This window comes from Aegilops tauschii, chromosome 4, assembly GCF_002575655.3.
Source record: "Aegilops tauschii subsp. strangulata cultivar AL8/78 chromosome 4, Aet v6.0, whole genome shotgun sequence".
NCBI lineage: Eukaryota > Viridiplantae > Streptophyta > Magnoliopsida > Poales > Poaceae > Aegilops > Aegilops tauschii.
The window spans coordinates 298,075,071-298,096,259 of record NC_053038.3 but is presented as its reverse complement, the minus strand read 5'-3'; the positions used below and the strand labels follow the sequence as shown (position 1 = coordinate 298,096,259).

Here is a 21,189-nt window from a genome sequence, read left to right as displayed (position 1 = left end):
CATCGCGTTCCATGCGCTAGTATGTCCAAAACTATATCCATCATTCCATCTTAATAGGTTGCGACAAACAAACATCTTCTGACACAACTTGTACTTCCGACAATAACATATTTATACTCTCATGATAACATAAGTGAAATTCACACGACAACAGACTTGTATGTTCTTATGGATAGTATACTTCCCACATAGGGAAACTTATAGTTCATGCAAAGTGAACATGTATTCTGTATAGTGTAACATATACTTTCACACAGTACTACAACCAATACCCCCGATTAATCATGTACTCCTGTGTGCTGTAATTTGTACCGTGCGGTATGACATGTACCTGCATGGTGTAATGTGTACTCTAGAGTCTAATGCAACTACCCCTCCTGATTTTAAATGAATCCCCATCACGCAATGAAAATTTTGTAGGGTGTAGCTTTACTGCTAGATCTAGAGATGGTTTGGTCAGCGCATTGTACGTATGCGTTGAAATTTCCAACACATATGCATCATTGGTAGCATTGATGTAGGTCTATGGAAAAAATGACTCAACCACGAGTCCATGACCCATCATCCATTGTCCCTGACGCTTGAAGAATGGCGACAAAGTTGGTGCAAGCAGAGGAAGTGCTAGTCACTTGCCAGTGCCCGAGGACGGCGACAAATCAAAGAACGTGGCATCAGAAGTTGCTAGTAGTAGTACAAGCCGAGTGAAGACCGAAGACACCGACGATTCACATGAGAAGGTCAAAAAGATAGCCGGCCATCCTAACTCCTGAGGCTGATTGCCCTGTTGCCGGACCACGACATCGCATTGGCCAAGCTAGATTTACATTCCCAATTATCCACGTTCATACAAAACAAGCAACAATATGTTGTAGGTATCCTTGCCATTTGATGGAACCACCAACATCGCCATGTAAAGTTCATACATACCAAGTAACTCCACCTCTAAGGTTCCATGAGTCTCTGAAAATATTTCGGACCGCCAACTACTGCCACTGGTCGTTCAAAGCCTTTGCGCACATGTTGTAACTTCGCCATGGCATCAATAAAAAAATGTGGTCACTAAAAGCCTTGGCGATGAGCTTGGTCTTGTGACCCTGGCCTGCCATGAGCGCTCGCCACCTGCTAGGCTCGCGTGCGCCTCATGGCGCCCCTTAGGCCAATGCAAGGTGCTTAGGTGAGGTACTTAGAGAAATAAACCAGGCTTTTCTTAAGAACCGGTACTTATTTCTACAGGGTAGACGCTTGATTAGGTGTCTCTCCTGTAGAAATAGGAACCGGTGCTTCTGAAAAACCCAGGTTATTTTCTAAGCACCTCCCTCAGCATCTAGCATTGTACAAGGCCTTAGGAAAACCACCCAGGGGCACCCACTCACTAGTTGTTTCCAAACATCTCTTGTCTTTTTCTAAATGTTAACTCCTTAAAAAAATCTCAAACTTAAATCCTCAAAATTTGAGAAGTTAATTTTTGTGTTGCATCTAGTCATTTCCTCAAAACCAACCGCTAATATACCTGGCCCCACGTGGAAACCTCTCTCTCCATTGACAAGTGAGTCCCACGATTAGGGACAGAGCTCTAGCATTGGCATTAGTGTCAGCTGACACCAGCGATTTTCAAGATTTCTTCACTGAATCTGCGCCAATCAATATTAATTTGTGAACACGACATCATTGCTATGAAGCTGACCCCATAGGATTTTACTAGCAAATATGCCCGTGCGTTGCAACGGGTGAAAAAAATCACATGTCCCTAACCCACTAAACATGGCACAAGACCCACCATAGGTCCACAAAATGTACACACTTCACTCTAGAGACTACAGGCTATTGAAAATGCAAATATTAGTCTGATGCTGCTTGTTCCAAATCTCCTCAATTGGTTGCACTACACACATCAAATAATACAAACCGATAGCTGCATATGTTCAGAAAAAAGTGTGAAAAACATTCACTAACGTGGTGCAGGCAATGATGTTAATTATTAAGCGAAGGAAATTTCGGCAATAAATCCCAACTCAGAATCTGCTCAATTTTGGACTGGCCATCCTGCTGCTCCTTTTGCTATTGATTGTTCCTTGAAAATAGTCTATTCTCAGATTTCAACTAATCATAACGTATCTGAAGCACAAAGGCACGAATCCTCGGCAGTCTCTTCTCTATAGCAGCAGCAAGATCCTGTATACATCTAATCCTGTCAACAATAGTTATACTCTTATTATGGTTTGCAGAAATAGCTTTTCATGCAGAATGCGAGAACAATAATTGTTCAATCTGAAACTCTATGTTTGCTCATTTGAATGGCTGACCATTTTAACCATTCGCCCAGTTTCTAGGAGGACTGATGTGGGATAAATTGCTCAAACTTCAAGATAAACAAACTACTAAAGCGTGACATATAGTTATGTAGATGCGGCAGGAAGATTCAAACTAAAAAGAATACATTGTTCAAGGAAGCAAGTACAGAGCAATAGCAAGAAAATTTCAGCAAGCCACCCTTTCCATGCCATCAACAACAAGCGGCGTGCATTAACCAGAAAACCAATGTTGATAGTGAGTGGCAAATCTAAAGGACCTGTATTTAGAAACATGAGCTTAGTAGGTTATTCCACAGTTGATTGACTGAAAATTTATCATAAAACACTAACAACATCAGCAAGAAGTATAATTGAGAGGAAAGTTCACCAGAGGTGTCAAATTTGGACTCGTGGGTTCCTGACTTCCTATGGATCCCCATACCCTTCCTTCAATTTTGAACTATAGGGTAAAGATATGCCAATGTACTGCCAGACCAACTTTGATCGGCAATAATGCAACTCCTCCCCTCCAAGAAAGGACCATATATCATAGCCCAAGACAGTTTTATATGCCTATTAGGGAAAGAGCGTTTAGGATATGCAACATCAGCAAGAATTATGACTGGACTAAGATACTAACTACCGAGTCTTTTACCAATGACCAAGTGATATGCAACAGGACACTAAGCTAACAATTCAAATCTTGATACGAATAGAGTAAGATACTGACTATTGAGTGATTTACAGGAGAACAAATGACATGCAACATTCCTGGACACGGCTGACAATTCACAATCTCTTCCAGCGCCGCAAGAGAAAACAAAAGGTGTTTTACCTGAATATGTGATGGTTGATGAAATCCAAAGGTTCTTAATGCATGTAGAATCTAATCACCACAGCCAATCTCTTTAAATGAACAGTGACTAAAAAAATCCACTGTCCAAAGGGGTCTTCTGCTTTTGATCCACTCTTCAATAAGATTTGAGTTGTCACTGAAGCATCAGCTTGATATTATTGCAATCTACAAATAGGAAAGTGCAGTATTCATTCAACTGAGATATTCCAGAAGAGTTATAGCACTATGATAAAGCATCATAACTACAATGCATTAAACAGTGCAAGCACTTACCACGGTCATTTTCACTAAAAAATTACCACGGTCATTCCTAGACCTGCGATTGTTATGCTAAACGGATGATCTAATAGACAAAAATATTGTCTGCTTTGAACAGCAACTTGACAGATACCCAAACTTTGGGGGTAGGTAGTAGAAATAGCAAAAGTTAAAATAAATTTGTTGTTGTATGTAGCTAAGATTGATGAAATGAACAATGATATGCGAATGAGCGGATGTGGCTGTGGCAGGCGATTGGGAGCATTTGCAACCAGCCGGCGACGGTGACGGCGTTCCTATCGTATATGGATCTTAGAAAGAAAATTATTGGTCGTGACCATTGTTAATTCTGTTGGCTATAACCAATGTCGACTTTAAAAGATAGTTCTGGAGCTTCAGTTCATATGCATCTAAAAACAGATGAAGAAATAAAATAGTTAAGTTGTTTTTCCTTCATAACAAATAGGAAGAGAAATATAACTGTACAAGCTGTTCAACAAAACAATAGGAAAGATTGCTCTACATGATGTAAACTGGAGCATAAATATCACACCAACTGGTACTGCACTTTTCGTGAAAGAAATGTGAACACGACACCATTGCTATGAAGCTGACCCCACAGGATTTTACTTCTTGCTTCGTCTCTGAGGATTATGGAGGCACCAAATATGACGATTTTGTGTGCCTCTGGCTGCAGCCTTGACATCCATATGGAGCATGCATTTACAATATGAAGGGTGCTAATATGGTGGCTCCTGGGGTAAGATGCAAAAGCTAGCTGTCCAAAAGAAGAAAAAGCACTGAAAACACCAATTAATCGTGCATATAGTAGTATACAAGACTCTGTCACTTCAATTTTGTTCCATCCACATAAGAGTGCTGAACCTGCAGGTCGTGCATCGACCGTCACCCAGAACATCACAAAGTGGGCAAAGAACAAAGAACAACCCCACAACTAGAGGACGGAGCAGAGCTGCTGCAGCCTGCGGGATTAAATGGGGCGGTGGTCCGGCTAGTCGCGGCATTGGCTGATAGCGGAGCAGCCGCGCGAGTAGGGGTTGGCGACGGCGCCCGGATGGCAGTTGTAGTAGGACGCGCCCGGCACGGAACACGGCACCGAGTCCCTCATCAGCGCGGAGTAGCTGATGTACTGCGTAGGGTAGCCGCCGCCGTCCTCCTCTTCCTCCGCGTAGACAAGGCGCCGCCTGAGCCCAAACACGTCGTCGTGCTCGCGCTCGCGTTCGTGCAGGCACTCCTCCACCGTGCCTTGGCAGGAGATGGGTCCCGGACGCATCCACCCCGCCACATCCGCCGTGCGCCCCTGGACGACGAGCTCCACCGCCGCCGCGGCCGCTGTGGCAGAGGCGACGAGCGTGGCTACGAACAGGAGCAGCGTTTGCCGTGCCATGGTTGACGAGAGAGCGGCAATGGAGGCTGCAGTGCTCTGGGATGCGTGGGGTGGTGGAGCCAGGACAGGAGCGAGCGTGCCGCAGTCGACCTTGGGCGGTGCAGCAACAGAGGAAGGGGGGAAGCTTTTTTAAACGCGAGGAGTGGGAGTCGGGCGTCTGTAGAGTCGGCCCGGATTTGTGTTCAAACTACACGAGCGTGCCACTCATGTTAACCTGAGTTTGCTGTGTGCAACAAGATGCATACACCATTGATTGAATGAGATGTTTTGTTGCTACGGTTCCACATGAAAGTTTCTACTCCAGTTTTGGCTGATTTACTATTGAATTCTATAGTACTCCAGAGATTATTATGAAACACAGGAAGTATCATCTAAGGGCCTCTTTGGTTTCTAGGATCTAAAAACGCAGGAAAACACACACAGAAATAGGATATAATACATGCGCAAACCAGAGAATTGATCATATCAAAGTCAAACCACAGTAAAATGTATAGTTAGAATCTTATGATGCCATCAAGGATCTTATTATCGTTCTTCATGCATATGAATTTTAATAAGAGCTCCAAATGTATGCTGGAATTCCTGCGTTTTTTCCTTTGAAATTGAGATTAAAGGAATTTTTTCTCCATTTTTTCATTACCCCAAACCTTTCAACCAAATGCATGAACAATAGTACCAAAGGAAGACTTTCTGTTCCTACGTTTTCCCTCCATTTTTCCTCAGAACCAAAGAGGCCCTTACTACTGAATTCTATTGGATCGCCTAGAACCTATACATGAAACAAATCATGAGGATTGAAATCCTCAAATAATCTTTTGAATATAAAATGCCCAAATCTACGCCTTTTGTATGTTTGCCATCTTTATTCTTTTTTTTCATACAGCGACTTTCGAGAAGGGAGTTAGGGTCTCTTTGATTCAAATGATTTTTAGAGGACTCTAATATTGACAAATTATTCCTACGTGAGTTCTTGGCTGTGTGAATGTGTGATCTCTAGAACCTCAAACCATATGAACTTTTCCTAGGAGTAAATAAACACTATATTTCATAGAAAAATAATCATCCACTCCAACCTCTTTGGAAAGAACCCTACGTCTTCATGTTCACAATCAAACATCATTTCAATCTCATAGCATCGAAGATGTCATTATAGTCTAATCTTTCTGCCTTGATAATTTTGAGACGGTTTTAGTTGGTATGTGTATAGGTGCTCCTGTTTTGCCATGAAATACATGCACAATTGCCTCCAAATTGGACCAAACACGGAGACCAGCACAACAAAGTGCGCCACAAGTATTTTGATGCTCACCTCTGCCGGCGAGTGACCCCAAGTTAGAAAGAGCTTACAAGTTTAGCCCCAACATTTATGTGATTTTTGAAGGATTTGAATCCTAAGTTCTTTTTTTCCTACGGTGTCTTTAGAAATAGAGTTCAAATCTTTAGACATGTTGTTAAAAAAAAATCTTTTGACATGTACTTTATTTTGGAGAGAAAATTGCATCCACTCAAACTTCTTGCTATAGTTACTTTGTGTTTTACACATATGTGTTGAAAATCTTCCTGCAACCCCGCATCGGACACCAACTGACACTAGTCCAGAACCGGACTTTAGCGCCGGTTCGTAAGGGCCTTTAGTGCCGGTTCTGCAACCGGCACTAAAGAGTGGAGACTAAAGCCCCCCCCCCTTTACTACCGGTTCGGCATGAACCAGCGCTAAAGTGCCACCACGTGGCACGAGCCAGGCCCGGGTGCTGGTAGAACATTAGTACCGGTTGGTAGCACCAACCGGTACTTAATGTTTGGGGGGTTTTGGTTTTAATTTTTATTTTTCCATTAATTTTGTGTTTTTCATTGAATTTTTTTTGTTTGCTGGTATTTTACGATACTACATATTGTACACGTTATGCATATATACAAATAGATTTTCTCGTAGAACCGATCATATATATATATAATCGAATGTCTCACAACCACCATTAATTATTCACACATACACATGTATATATATACAATTTCTCCTACATGTTGCCCTGGTGCCTTCGGAGCACGATGACAAGTGGTTCATGGGGCGGTAGCGGGTAATAGTATTCTCCTTTGGGATCTATGACCTGGTCGAGCAAAAATCCCGCTATTTCCTCTTGAAGTGCTCGTATGCGCTCTGTTGGTAGGAGCTGGTCCCGCACCTCTTTGAACTGTTAAGAAGGAGATCAATATGCATGCGTATTAGTTGTGTGACTAGATATCGACAATCATGTAAGATTTGTGAATAGTGTTCTGGCAAACGTACCCAGTCCTGTCTATCAGATCTGCTCCTTTCGGACGCCATCATGCGAATGTTCTCGCAAACGTAGTATGCACACACTTCAGTCCCCGGCGCCTGCTTCAGGTCCTTTACGAGAATAGAATTTAATCAGATAATAATTAATCAAGCATGTTAATTAATTAATGGTATTGAAACAAGAATTAAAGAGATGGTAGGTAGCTAGCTAGTACTACTTAATTACTTACCTTGGGTCGATACCAACATAGCTTTTGTCGCCATTTTCCTGTAGTCACCTTGATGTACTTTGCCCAAGCCCTGTCCGCCGGCAAAGAAAATTAATAAAGGGGTTATTAAAAATAGTTCATATCAGGAAATGACGAACTAAATAGGCTGAGATATAGTTAATAATGATTGAAATAACCTGTCGACTATCCCCTTCACGATGTTGTAGTCACTATCTTTTTTAAGTAGTGAGTCCAGTACTTCAACTTTTCCTTCGTCAACTTTAATGTCTAACAAGATCCAGTGGAAGCTGCATGCGCATACGTTTGCATGTATAAATTAAGCGGGCATGTGCATAACACTAATCAACTATAACCCTAAACCATATACACTTATTAACATCTAGCTAGTAAGCAAAAACAGAATTTGTAGTACAAGACAGTGTGACTCACTCGAAGTTGTAAGGAAGTAGTATATCTTCATTGCTATTGAGGCGCTTCAAGAACTCTAGCATGCATTTCTCTACATCTTGTCTACACCATTCCAATTTCCATGTGTATTCATTAACGGTATTTGGGTCAATGAACCCAATGCCATAGCGTCCAGCTTTTTTCGTTTCATACATCTTCATCCTGCATAATACCACAGAAAAGAATATATAGTGAGGATACAGGTAATTAATGATCAATCAATGAGCACTAGAGCTAGCTTGAGACTTAAATTACAGAAAGAAATCACTTACATACAATAGCAACTGACGATAGATTTGTCGAGTGCATCTTGATTGAATAACCGAAATAGTTCTGAATACTCAACGGACAGAGCTTTCTTATTGAAGTAATGATCTTCCTCGACTTGCACCATGAGGGATTCTCGGTTGGAAATCTTGGTAATTTTCATGTACCAACCATGCAATTCATACATTCTCGTTGGGAGGTTCTTGACCTCCTCGGTCTCGACCAAAGGTTGGCCCCGGACATATTTCTGTTTTATTTCCTCCTCTCTAAGCGGAGACATGGGCTCGATATCGAGGAGTTGTCCAACAGTGATCTTGAGCATTTCAGCCTGCATTATATGCTCCTCGGTTATTACCACATCGCCCAGCTCGGGAACGTAAACGGTTTGCCCACAATAATATTGGGCGCGTGTACTCTCATGTGTTGTTGGCACAACAAGCGGGGGGTCAATTGCGCCGCCTGTTCTCCCAGCTGGGGAACGGTTTTCCCGCATTTTTTGACAGCTGCTTGTTGGCTCGAGCTCGAGCTCGCTTCTTTCTGTAGTCGTGCTCGATGTGCCTTCCTGATTTGGCGCTCATAGTCTGAGTCAACAGGCTTGGGAGCTGGTGGTCTAGCCATACGAATGAAGTGGTCAATCTTTTCCTCAGGCACTTTCTCCCTCGGCGGCGGTGCCGGTTTCGGTCCAAAATGGGCGTCCACTTCGGCCCGCACTATTACATCGTTTTGCTCCTCGGTCATGTCGTAAGGCCTCTGAGGAAGAGGAGCGAGGCTGCTTGGACCATATTTATATTGCTTGTCTCCGCCTGTACTTCCTGTACTACCTCGACTCGTACCGCTACGCACCATAGCTGCGGCATGTCTCTTCTGCGATTGCTTAGGCGGTGGAGACGGCTGACGTGGCTTAGTTGGAGCAGGAGGAGTGGCCTGACGCTGTGCCGAACTTGAAGCAGGAGGTGTGGCCTGACACGGTGTCGGACTTGAAGCAGGAGGTGTGGCCTGACGCTGTGCCGGACTTGAAGCAGGAGGTGTGGCCTGACACGGTGTCGGACTTGAAACAGGAGGAGTGGCCTGACGCTGTGCCGGACTTGAAGCAGGAGTCTGCTCACGCGTTCGTGGACTTGGAGGAGCGGGAGTCTGCTGATACGGTGGCGGACTTCGAGGAGTCGGCAGACGCGGTGTCGGTGGACTTCGAAAGATGATGCAATCCTTTCTCCATAGGATGATACGATGTATGGCCTCTCCCAGTGTGTGCTCGTCGTCACCTCCAGGAATGTCAAGCTCTAGCCCCGAATATGGGTCCACCACCTCATCAACCAAGACACGAGCATAGCCCGCTGGAATCGGGGCGCAATGGAAGGTTGCTTCGAGGGTAATTGTAAAAGCAACGGCGTTCGCCACCTTCATGGATATGTTCTTCATTTTAAAATGTAGCTCACAGTTAGTGTTCTCTATGATGTCATCCACAAGGTATGTATCCAGCAGTGCGTCGCCCGGGGCGGAACCAACGCTGCTTCTCGGCATGGATGGGACGGTGCTATCCAATGCTGGATGATCATCCGCTTGCTGCTGCCGCTGCTGAGACCCCCTTTCCTGGCTAAGTGAGTCGATCTGCTGCTGCTACTGCTGGAATTTGAGTGCCAAGTCCGCGTGCCTTGCTTCTAGGCCTTGAAGGCGTTCCGCGTCCTTCTTCCTCTGCTCCTCCTCCAGCTTCCTCTTCTTCTCCTCCTCCATCTTCTTTCTTGCACGGGTCCTGTAGTCGGCGTTCCATTCCGAAAAGCCCTCATACCAGGGAATAACGCCCTTGCCTCGTGTTCTTCCCGGGTGTTCAGGATTTCCCAGGGCGCGCGTAAGCTCGTCGTTCTCTCTGTGGGGCGTGAACACCCCCTTTTGAGCAGCTTCTATTGCGTCAAGTAACTTTTGTTCTGCTCCTTTTAGACTTGCCTTCTTCGAAACCAGGCCTCTCTTCGGGTCCAACGCCCCCCATGCGCATAGAACCAAGTTCTGCACCTGGGGGGCCAGCTCCTAGTAACCGGAGTGACCCCTGCATCCTCCATCTCTTGCTCAGACTTATCCCACTTACGCATTGCCACCGCGTAGCCACCTGGACCCAGCCTATGGAACTGCGTCTTTTTGCGGCATTGGCCTTGTTTTTTCTCGACCGTTCCTTAGATAATTCTGATTCCTTGAATTTCACGAAAGCGGGCCAGTGTTCTCTTTGCTTCTCCAGTGTTCCCTTGAATTCTGGAGTCTTCCTTTCTGCAGCGAGGTAGTTGGCCCATACAATTTTCTTGTGGGTGTTGAATGCAATTGCCATCTTCTTAAGAGCAGCGTCTTGACTTTCTGCACATCTGCATCAGTGAAATAATCTGGTAGGGTGAAATGTTCCATCAGAGATTCCCAAAGCTTTTGTTTTGCTCTGTCGTCGACCCAAGTAACATCTGGGCGTTTAGTTTTTGGCTCTTTCCATTCTTGAATGGAGATCGGGAGTTGGTCCTTCACAAGAACTCCGCACTGACGAACGAACTTGTTCGCAATGTTCTTAGGCGTGAGGGGTTCGCCACTAGCTTTGATGGAATCGATGTTGTACTTTACACCCTCCTTCAACTTTTTGCCCGGCCCGCGCTTTGTCCTGCTGTCTGTAGAAGCAGATTTGCTCGATCCGGAGGGCTGAAAGAAGAAAAATCGATTCGTTAATATATCTTCAAATAAAAAAACATGTGATGATCACTAGATGCCTGCTTATATAAATATACCTCGCCGGTAGTCTTTGTTATTTCAAGATCAACATTGTATTCGTCATCATAATCATTGTCTGCGTCATCATAATCATAATCATAGTTCATGACTTCATCAGCTCGGTCGTCGAGATCGAATATCTTATCATCACCCTCCCCATTATTGTTCAGATATTGGGAGCCGTCATTTGCTTCATTCAGATCATCTGGCCTGTTAGGGCTGCGTATGATCTCGAACAGGGCCTCTTCTCCCTCTCTGCCGGTATTGTCCGTCATAGCTTTTATTTAACTAATACAGAAGAAATATAAAACAATTTAGTATTCAAATTACAATGCATGGATGCAATCAATAAGGAAAAACTAAATCATATAGTACATAATATGCATCGTCTCGAATAATATATAATCTCGAATACATCATCTCGAATAATATATAATCTTGAATACATCACTGGCTAGGTAGCTAATAAAGATCGAATACCATAGAAGAATCTAGGCCACTCGCGGTTCCTAGGGCGCGGGCGGTGGACACCGAAAGACAAGGAACCATCACAGGATCATATCTCCGGTCATCTGCCCAAAGAACCTGCCAGGTATTGGAGAACCTGACGTCCATAGCAGCCATGTAGCGATGGACGTGCCCGTCCTCCTCCCTGACACGACGACGCACCACCTCCGGCGGGGTCGGCTCCCTCTGCACCGAATGTGACCCACACGAATGCCACCAAAGGAGATCAGGGTCGACGACGGGACCCGAGGCCGGGTTCCTCACCAAGCGGCGCGCCCCTCCAGGTAGCACCTCCCAGTGCCAGCCCGGCGGAGCCCAATCCCGGACATGGGTCAGCCGGACGTCGTCGCGAACGGGTCAACGGCGAGGATGCGGGCCGGGCATCATCGAGAACAAATACTATATGCCCGCAAAAAGTAACATTTTTTAAGGACCCCGATAACAGCCGAACGTTCGGTCTGGAGGGCCTTCCCACCGAACGAAAGATTCGTACAGAAGCGATCGTGGCAACGAACGAAAACGTTCGGGGGAAACACGCTCCAGTCCGAACCCGTGATAGCTAAAAAAGGAGAAACCAAGTGGGCCAAAGGCCCAGCTATCTCACGCCATAGCACCATCTAACTTTTTAGTTTAACATACAGAGAAAGTTGCCATCCTTTTCGAATTAAAAAAAGCCTAAATATGGATTCATAAAATAAATGTATGCAAAAAAAATGACGTCCATAAAATAGCCACAAAATGTTACAAACTAAAAAGTTTACATGCTTCTAAAGTGGCAAAACTACCACTTATTCAATGTGAGTATTTGCATTTTCAGTTCACAAGCTTCAAAAACTGTGCTAGGGCAACTACTATCCAATAAATTTACCATGGCGCGTAGTGTAAATTTTACCATCAAATATTCAAGGATGTCGATAACGACCGGCCGTTCGGCCCAGTGACTCCGCAGATCGAACAATTCGTTTAGTGTCGGGGTGGGCATCGACCGAACAAGTTCATTCGGATGAGAGGAGCCCCAGCCCCAACGCCCTCCCCCGCCCAGCATGAACAACCCAACACAGCTGCCGGCCTTGTGACTAAAAAAAGAAAATAAACATAGTATCACCTAGTTTGTACTGCGAATGAAAAATATTTTTTTATCTATGAAAAAGAAAGCCCAGATTTTGCCATGTTATGAAAAATTTGCCATTAAAAGGAGAAAATTGAGAACTAAAAAATCCCAGTGATGCAAGCCAGAAATTTCCATCTGTCTTTAACAAAGCAAAATTTGCCATGGACAAAAAAGATCTTTGTTTACAAAAAAATTAAAACAAACATGAAAATGCCTAAAACCTACTCCATGTAGTGTACAGAAATAATTGCCCATCTAATATAATATGAAAAACTCTTACGTGAATAAGAATGCAGCAATGAGATTCCTTAGTTAAAAACGTATTCTTTCTGGCATCGCCTTGAAAAAAGAAACTTGCCATGGGCATTAAACTGAATTTACCGTGGGACATTTAGTGAATTTGCCATGGCAAAATCACTTTAAAAAATTGCCATGGTAAAAAAAATTGACATCGTCTTGAAAAAAGAAACTTGCCACGGGCATCAAACTGAATTTGCCGTGGGAGATCTAGTGAATTTGCCATGGCAAAATCACTTAAAAAATGGCCATGGTAACAAAAAGTTGACATCGTCTAGAAAAAAGAAACTTGCCATGGGCATTAAACTGAATTTGTCGTGGGACATCTAGTGAATTTGCCATGGCAAAATCACTTTAAAAATTGCCATGGTAAAAAAAAGTTGACATCATCTTGAAAAAAGAAACTTGCCATGGCCATTAAACTAAATTTGCCGTGGGACATCTAGTGAATTTGCCATGGCAAAATCACTTAAAAATGGCCATGGTAACAAAAAGTTGACAGCGTCTAGAAAAAAGAAACTTGCCATGGGCATTAAACTGAATTTGCCATGGGACATCTAGTGAATTTGCCATGGCAAAATCAATTTAAAAATTGACATGGTAAAAAAAAGTTGACATCGTCTTGAAAAAAGAAACTTGCCATGGCCATTAAACTGAATTTGCCGTGGGACATCTAGTGAATTTGCCATGGCAAAATCACTATAAAAATTGCCATGGTAAAAAAAGTTGTTATCGTCTTGAAAAAAGAAACTCGACATGATCATTAAATTGAATTTGCCTTGGCAGAATCATTTTCAAAATTGCCATGGTAAAAAAAGTTGACATCATCTTGAAAAAAGAAACTTGCCATGAGGATTAAACTGAATTTGCCGTGGGACATCTAGTGAATTTAATAAACACAAATTGTCTTCACAAATCACGACTATGTAACATGGCAATAAAAAAAATATATAAGGTGCCACTGCCACGGCAAGAAAACATACTAATTACCATGGTCATTTATAGGTCGTGAATTTCCCAACTAAAGCTATCTACACGCCTTATGTAAATTTGCCATGCCAGTTTGTCAGAGGTGAAGGAGAGGGGGAGCAAACCACTATCTACACCTAATGTGATTTCCCAACTAAACTAACTCGCAAACTGCTCCAAATTCCAAGAAACCTCACACAGTAAATGCAAAAAATGGTTTTAAAAGATTGGTCAAAAAGCAATGAGGGGATGCGTACCCCCATGGGGCAAACTATCTGTGCAACTACAGCACATAATAAAATTGCCATGGCAAAAAGGAATCCTCTTAACCCCCTACAAAAACACAAGGGAGGGGGAATTTAGTTGCCATGGCTAAAAGAATCACCTGAAAGCCCCTGTAAAACATAGGGGGAAATTAAGTTGCCATGGGTCTCTGGCTGAATTTGGCATGGGTAGTAAAATTTGAATGAACACTAATTCAAAAGGTTGGTTCTGAAAAAAATAATGCCCAAAACATACACTAATCCGGTGCCCTCATCCAAGTCTACAATTTGTCGATTTGCCATGTGTAGATTCTGCAAAAATCATCTACACACCTTAATCTGAATTTGATAGGAGGCAAACTGTCTAAACATCGAGCATAAAAAGTGTCACTGTCTTCTCAAACCATTTTCATGGCATTATCATAGGAACAACAATTTCCTTATCCTATTGACTCGAAAATAGTTACTCCTGGAATGCATTAGAAACTCACGGTTGGCCCCTGCTTCATGACAATGGTGCGAGTGTGACTATTTATTCTGAATCGCACTCTCGGTCTGCATACAGCATGTGCTGCTCACGAAATCAGATTCAGTTAGTGCTTATGCCAGGACTGAGAGGGTGGGTTACTCTGCACTCAAGCGGCTCCCTGTGCATCGCCGGAGCCGCCCCGAGCACGATCGCTTGACAGCACCGAGCTCGTGCTCCGGGAGCATCTCCTCCTGCCGCGGTCTCCGGGCACACCGCCGGGTAAGCCACCCGCACGAGCTCCTCCGTCGAGGTATCCGGGCACGGCGCCGCGGAAGCCACCCGCACGAGCTCCTCCGCCGCGGTCTTTCGGGCACGCGCCGGAATCCACCGACGAGAGAGCGCTGTTGGGGGAGGAGTTGTGAGGCTCTCGGGTGTCTCCGGGGAGGTCGGAGGTGTGTGGCTGTGGGTGTGGTCAAAGTGAATGGATAAGATGCCTGTGTTTGTTTCGTTCGGTGGCTCGCCATCCAGCCTGAACGTTTGGAAAAGATGACGTGGCAGCCTATGTACTATGATTCGTGCTGGAATAAATGGACGGCGATGGAGCCGTTCGGGACGAGAACATAGATTCCTGACGTTCGGGAGTTATTGATATCGTTTTTTAAATGATTGAATTGTGATAACTAAAATTCTATATGCAAATTCTAACAATTTGACATTAATCTAATTCATCTAACTAAAACTAATTTTAAAATTTCTAACATTTCTATATATATAACTAACATTTCTAATATTTCTATAACTAAAAAACAAAAAAATTGCTAACATTTTTATAAATATTTCTATAACTTAAAAACAGAAAAATTTATAACATTTCAATATAACTAACATTTCTAATATTTCTATAACTAAAAAACAGAAAAAATTCTAACATTTTTATAAATATTTCTATAACTAAAAACAGAAAAATTTCTGTAACTAAAAAACTAAAAAACAATGTGTGTGTGTGGACATGGCGACCGGGGCAGGAGCTCACCGGCGAGGCGAGGCGACGGGGGGCGGCGACGGGCGGCGACGACGGGGATGGGGACGGGGCGGTGACGACGGGGACGGGGACGGGCCGGGCGGGGATGACACGGGACGACGGGGCGCGGCGCGGCGACGACGGGGACGGGGACGGGGCGGCGACGGGGACGGCCTGGGCGGCGATGATTGGGACGGGGCGGCGACGGGGGAATCGACGAGGGGTGGCGACGGGGGGCGGCGGGCGACGGGGCAGAGGAGAAGAAGCAGATGAGAAACTGAATTTTTTGAAGTGTTTTCTTATATAGGATGGGCCTTTAGTACCGGTTGGAGCGACCAACTGGTACTAAAGGTCAATTTTGGCCAGGCCAAGCGGCGGGAAGCGCCCACCTTTAGTACCGGGTGGTGGCTCCAATCGGTAGTAAAGACCCTCCCTTTAATACCGGTTTGAGCCGCCACCCGGTACTAAAGGGGTGCGCTCGCGCTGGTGCGGTGCGTCATGTTTAGTCCCACCTCGTTAGCCGAGGGGCGTCCGCACTGGTTTATAAGCCCCAGTGCGGTAGCTCTCTCGAGCTCCTCTCCAAAGCAGGCCTACTGGGCCTAACTGTTCTGTGCTGCCCTGTGGGCCTACTGGGCCTTCGTGGGCCTGCATCCTGGCCGAACAACAGGTTGGGTTTCTAGTCGTATGCAGGCCGCTGTGGCGCAGTAGGCGGGCTTTTTATTTTCTTATTTTTTTTGCTTTATTTTTTTATTTTTTTGAGTTGTTTTTTTGCTGTATTTAGAGTTTCTTTGTGAATATTTTTTGCTTTAGGTACAAAAAATTACAAACTTTCTATTAGTGCCGGTAGTTTACAATTTGAATAGTTTACATTTTGAATTATTTGAAATTTGTGTGAATTACTAGTTTGTGAATAACTTAACTTTGAAAATAGATTTTTCAGTGATACTTTTTTCTTATGTTTAATATTAGTGTGTTTTATCATTATATTCAATTTGGTAATGCTTAGGTTATTTAAAAAATGAAATGCCTTTGTAACGGATGAGTTTTCGTCCGAAACCCTGATACTTTAAAAGAGATTGTCCATTTTATACACGAAGTGCATCCAGTTTTTCGGTAACCCTCTCTATTTTTTGCACATGCTATGTGGGTGAAATTATGATACCATGCCAACTTTCAACCTTTTCTGAGTTCATTTGAAATGTTTTTCAATTTCAGGGTCATTTAGCTGAAAAAATCAGTAAATGCATGAAAGAATTTGTTTGCACATAAAATTTCTTCGCATTTTAAATGCCAAAACACATAACTACCTTAACTATTATAGAGATTCCCTCCTGGGTGTGAAACACAGAAGAAAGTGATGATAGTGAAGCCGATCACATCCCAGATCTTTGGGTGTGAAACTTTTTCTTCGCGTGTGTCCCTTTGCGCCATAGCCATGGAAAATTTTCATCATTTAACTGGATGCTCGGGTCAATATTCACTGTGAATGGAGCAATTTCATCAAACTTTTCATAATCTTCTGACATGTCTGTCTTGTCATCCACTCCCACGATATTTCTCTTCCCAGAAAGAACTATGTGGCGCTTTGGCTCATCGTATGATGCATTCGCTTCCTTATCTTTTCTTTTTCTCGGCTTGGTAGACATACCCTTCACATAGAAAACCTGTGCCACATCATTAGCTAGGACGAATGGTTCGTCTGCATACGCAAGATTGTTGAGATCCACTGTTGTCATTCCATACTACAGGTCTTCCGTTACCCCGCCTCGTGTCATATTGACCCATTTGCACCGAAACAAAGGGACCTTCAAACCACATCCATAGTCAAGTTCCCATATCTCCTCTATGTAACCATAATATGTTCCTTTTCCCGTCTTGGTTCTTGCATCAAAGCGGACATCACTGTTTTGATTGGCGCTCTTCTTATCTTGGGCGATCGTGTAAAATGTATTACCATTTATCTCGTACCCTTTGAAAGTCATTATATTCGAAGATGGTAACTGGGACAGCGAGTACATGTCATCTTCAATAGAGGCGTCATGCATGGTACGTGTCTGCAACCAGCCGGCGAAACTCCTGGTTTGTTCACGTGTAATCCAGTCATCAGACCGCTTCGGGTGTTTGGAGCGTAGAAAATTCTTGTGTTCGTCCATATACGGAGCCACCAAGGCGGAATTCTGTAGAACTGTGTAGTGTGCTTCAGTGAGAGAATGTCCGTCCATACATATTATTTGATTCCCTCCTAGCATGCCTTTTCCATCCAGTCTGCCCTTATGCCGTGATTCAAGAACACCAATCGGCTTAAGGTCAGGAATAAAGTCAATACAAAACTCAATGACCTCCTCATTTTCATGGCCCTTGGAGATGCTTCCTTCTGGCCTAGCACGGTTATGAACATATTTCTTTAAAACTCCCATGAACCTCTCAAAGGGGAACATATTGTGTAGAAATACAGGACCCAAAACGTTAATCTCTTCGCATAGGTGAACTAGGACGTGCGTCATGATGTTGAAGAAGGATGATGGGAACACCAACTTGAAACTAACAAGACATTGCACCAAATCATTCTCTAACCTTGGTATGATTTCTGGATCGATTACCTTCTGAGAGATTGCATTGAGGAATGCACATAGCTTCACAATGGCTAATCGAACGTTATCCGATAGAAGCCCCCTCAATGCAACCGGAAGCAGTTGCGTCGTAATCACGTGGCAGTCATGAGACTTTAGGTTCTGGAACTTTTTCTCTGCCATGTTTATTATTCCCTTTATATTCGACGAGAAGCCAGACGGTACCTTAATACTGAGCAGGCATTCAAAGAAGATTTCCTTCTCTTCTTTGGTAAGAGCGTAGCTGGCATGACCCTGATGTATGCCGTCTTTGCCATGCATACGTTGCTGGTCCTCCCGTGCCTCAGGTGTATCTTTTGTCTTCCCATACACGCCCAAGAAGCCAAGCAGGGTCACGCAAAGGTTCTTCGTCACGTGCATCACGTCGATTGCAGAGCGGACCTTTAGGTCTTTCCAATAGGGCAGGTCCCAAAATATAGATTTCTTCTTCCACATGAGTGCGCGTCCGTCAGCGTCATTCGGAACAGGTTGTCCGCCAGGACCCTTTTCAAAGACTACCTTCAAATCTTGACCATATCATGTACATCAACACCAGTACGGTGGCGAGGCTTCGTCCGGTGATCCGCCTCACCTTTGAAATGCTTGCCTTTCTTTCTTACGGGATGCCTGCTCGGAAGAAATCGACGATGTCCCAGGTACACATTCTTCCTACAATTGTCCAAATATATACTGTCGGTATCATCCAAACAGTGCGTGCATGTGCGGTATCCCTTGTTTGTCTGTCCTGAAAGGTTACTGAGAGCAGGCCAATCATTAATGGTCACGAACAGCAAGGCTTAGGTCAAATTCTTCCCCCATGTGCTCATCCCACGCACGTACACCTGTTCCATTCCACACCTGTAAGAGTTCTTCAACTAATGACCTTAGGTACACATCAATGTCGTTGTCGGGTTGCTTAGGGCCTTGGATGAGCACTTGCATCATAATGAACTTCCGCTTCATGCACAACCAAGGAGGAAGGTTATACAAACATAGAGTCACAGGCCAGGTGCTATAGTTGCTGCTCTGCTCCCCAAAAGGATTAATGACATTTGCGCTTAGACCAAACCATACGTTCCTTGCGTCATCTGCAAACTCCTTCCCGTACTTTCTCTCGATTTTTCTCCACTGCGACCCGTCGGCGGGTACTCTCAACTTTCCGTCTTTCTTACGGTCTTCTCTGTGCCATCGCATCGCCTTGGCATGCTCTTTGTTTTGGAACAAACGTTTCAACCGTGGTATTATAGGAGCATACCATATCACCTTGGCAGGAATCTTCTTCCTGGGGCGCTCGCCCTCGACATCACCAGGGTCATCGCGCCTGATCTTATAGCGCAATGCACCGCATACCGGGCAAGCGTTCAAATCCTCGTACTCACCGCGGTAGAGGATGCAGTCATTAGGGCATGCATGTATCTTCTGCACCTCTAACCCTAGAGGGCAGACAACCTTCTTTGCTTCGTACGTACTCTCGGGCAATTCGTTGTCCTTTGGAAGCATATTCTTTATCATTACCAGCAACTTTCCAAATCCCTTGTCAGATACACCATTCTCTGCCTTCCATTGCAGCAATTCCAGTGTGGTGCCCAACTTTTTCTTGTCAGCTTCGCAATTCGGGTACAACAATTTCTTGTGATCCTCTAACATGCGCTGCAACTTCTTCTTCTCCAAATCACTTGCGCAGTTTCTCTTTGCATCGGCAATGGCCCGACCTAGATCATCAACGGGCTCATCTGATGCCTCTTCTTCAGCTTCTTCCCGCATTGCCGGCTCAGCTTCTTCCCCCATTGTTGTATCATCGTATTCAGGGAACCCATGGCCAGGATAGCTGTCGTCGTCCTCTTCTTCTTCATTGTCTTCCATCATAACCCCTCTTTCTCCGTGCTTGGTCCAAACATTATAGTGGGGCATGAAACCGGACTTAAACAGGTGGACGTGAATGGTTCTTGACGTAGAGTAATTGTGATCATTCTTACAGACTAAACATGGACAAGGCATAAAACCATCCGCCCACTTGTTTGCCTCAGCCACAAGCAGAAAAGTTTGCACATCATTAATGAACTCGGGAGAGCATCGGTCATCGTACATCCATTGTCGGCTCATCTTCATTACACAACACCGAAAAGACCAAATTAATACAAGTTCATACATAAAGTTCATACAAGACTTAAATGTAACAAACAAATAACTCTCTAACTAAAGAATTTAAATGCAACAACAAATGCGATCAAGATCGCAACTAAGGTAACAATTGATCCAACAGCATAATGATACCAAGCCTCACTATCAATGGCATATTTTCTAATCTTTCTAATCTTCAAGCGCATTTTCTCCATCTTGATCTTGTGATCATCGACGACATGCAACTCCAATTCCATCTTCTCCCCCTCAATTCTTTTCAATTTTTCTTTCAAATACTTGTTTTCTCTTTCAACTAAATTTAACCTCTCGACAATAGGGTCGGTTGGAATTTCCGGTTCACAAACCTCCTAGACAAAAATATCTATGTCAACTTGATGGGCATAATTTGTCATAAACACGAAATGCAAGAACTAGTTTTAATAGAGAATATACCACATCCGAATCATAACAAGGACGAGGGCCGACGGGGACGGATATCAAAACCATGACACTATGTATAACAAACAACGTAAGGGTAAGATAATTATACGAATAACTATATATCCAAATCACACAAATATCAATTTGATAATGTAAAACATTCATGAACAAGAGGCTCACCACAAGGTGGTGCCGGCGACGGAACGATGCGGGCGATCGACTGTGGTTACGACGGAATTTAGAAGGCACTAAGTAAACCACACCTACATATGCAAACTAAGTGTTATTTTTGACATCAAATTGCATATAAATCAAATACTAGCACATATATTTCCTCCCAAATTACTAAACTCATAAATTAATCACTATACAAAGCATTGCAAGAGCTAATCTAGCAATGAGAGATGAAAGGACAAAGTTGCTAACCTTTGTGATCATTTGAATGGATGGGGGCCTTCAAATCTTGACAAATTTTGGGCAAAATGTGTGATGAGCTCGAGAGGAAGAGGGGAAGAACAGAGAGGAGAGGGGAAAAGGGAAGAACAGAGTGAGCTCGGGTGAAAGAAGGGTTTATGTAGAACGGCCTTTAGCACCGGTTCGTGCCACGAAC

At 43.9% G+C, this 21,189-nt stretch overlaps 2 protein-coding genes across 2 annotated transcripts; both read right to left on the bottom strand.

Moving 5' to 3' along the window:
- Window positions 1-4,190: 4,190 nt before the first annotated feature.
- LOC109733298 (protein RALF-like 33) lies at window positions 4,191-4,931 on the bottom strand. The gene has a single exon (XM_020292494.3). The coding sequence runs from the start codon at window positions 4,811-4,813 to the stop codon at window positions 4,418-4,420; it is 396 nt and encodes a 131-aa protein (XP_020148083.1). The 5' UTR covers window positions 4,814-4,931; the 3' UTR covers window positions 4,191-4,417.
- Window positions 4,932-6,735: 1,804 nt separating this feature from the next.
- LOC141021301 (uncharacterized) lies at window positions 6,736-12,354 on the bottom strand. Its single transcript, XM_073496619.1, has 8 exons — window positions 12,147-12,354; window positions 10,789-11,059; window positions 8,041-10,702; window positions 7,751-7,930; window positions 7,498-7,608; window positions 7,322-7,391; window positions 7,101-7,202; window positions 6,736-7,005 (listed from the first exon to the last, which is right to left on the bottom strand). The coding sequence occupies exons 3-8, from the start codon at window positions 8,526-8,528 to the stop codon at window positions 6,832-6,834; spliced, it is 1,125 nt and encodes a 374-aa protein (XP_073352720.1). The 5' UTR covers window positions 8,529-10,702; window positions 10,789-11,059; window positions 12,147-12,354; the 3' UTR covers window positions 6,736-6,831.
- Between the last annotated feature and the right edge of the window lie 8,835 nt (window positions 12,355-21,189).

Coding starts and splice junctions, on each gene's coding strand:
- LOC109733298 (XM_020292494.3), bottom strand. CDS start 4,813: ATGGCACGGCAAACGCTGCTCCTGTTCGTAGCCACGCTCGTCGCCTCT.
- LOC141021301 (XM_073496619.1), bottom strand. CDS start 8,528: ATGCGGGAAAACCGTTCCCCAGCTGGGAGAACAGGCGGCGCAATTGAC. Junction 7,609..7,750: donor CTACTTCCTTACAACTTCGA/GTGAGTCACACT, acceptor ATGCGCATGCAG/CTTCCACTGGATCTTGTTAG. Junction 7,203..7,321: donor TATGTTGGTATCGACCCAAG/GTAAGTAATTAA, acceptor ATTCTCGTAAAG/GACCTGAAGCAGGCGCCGGG.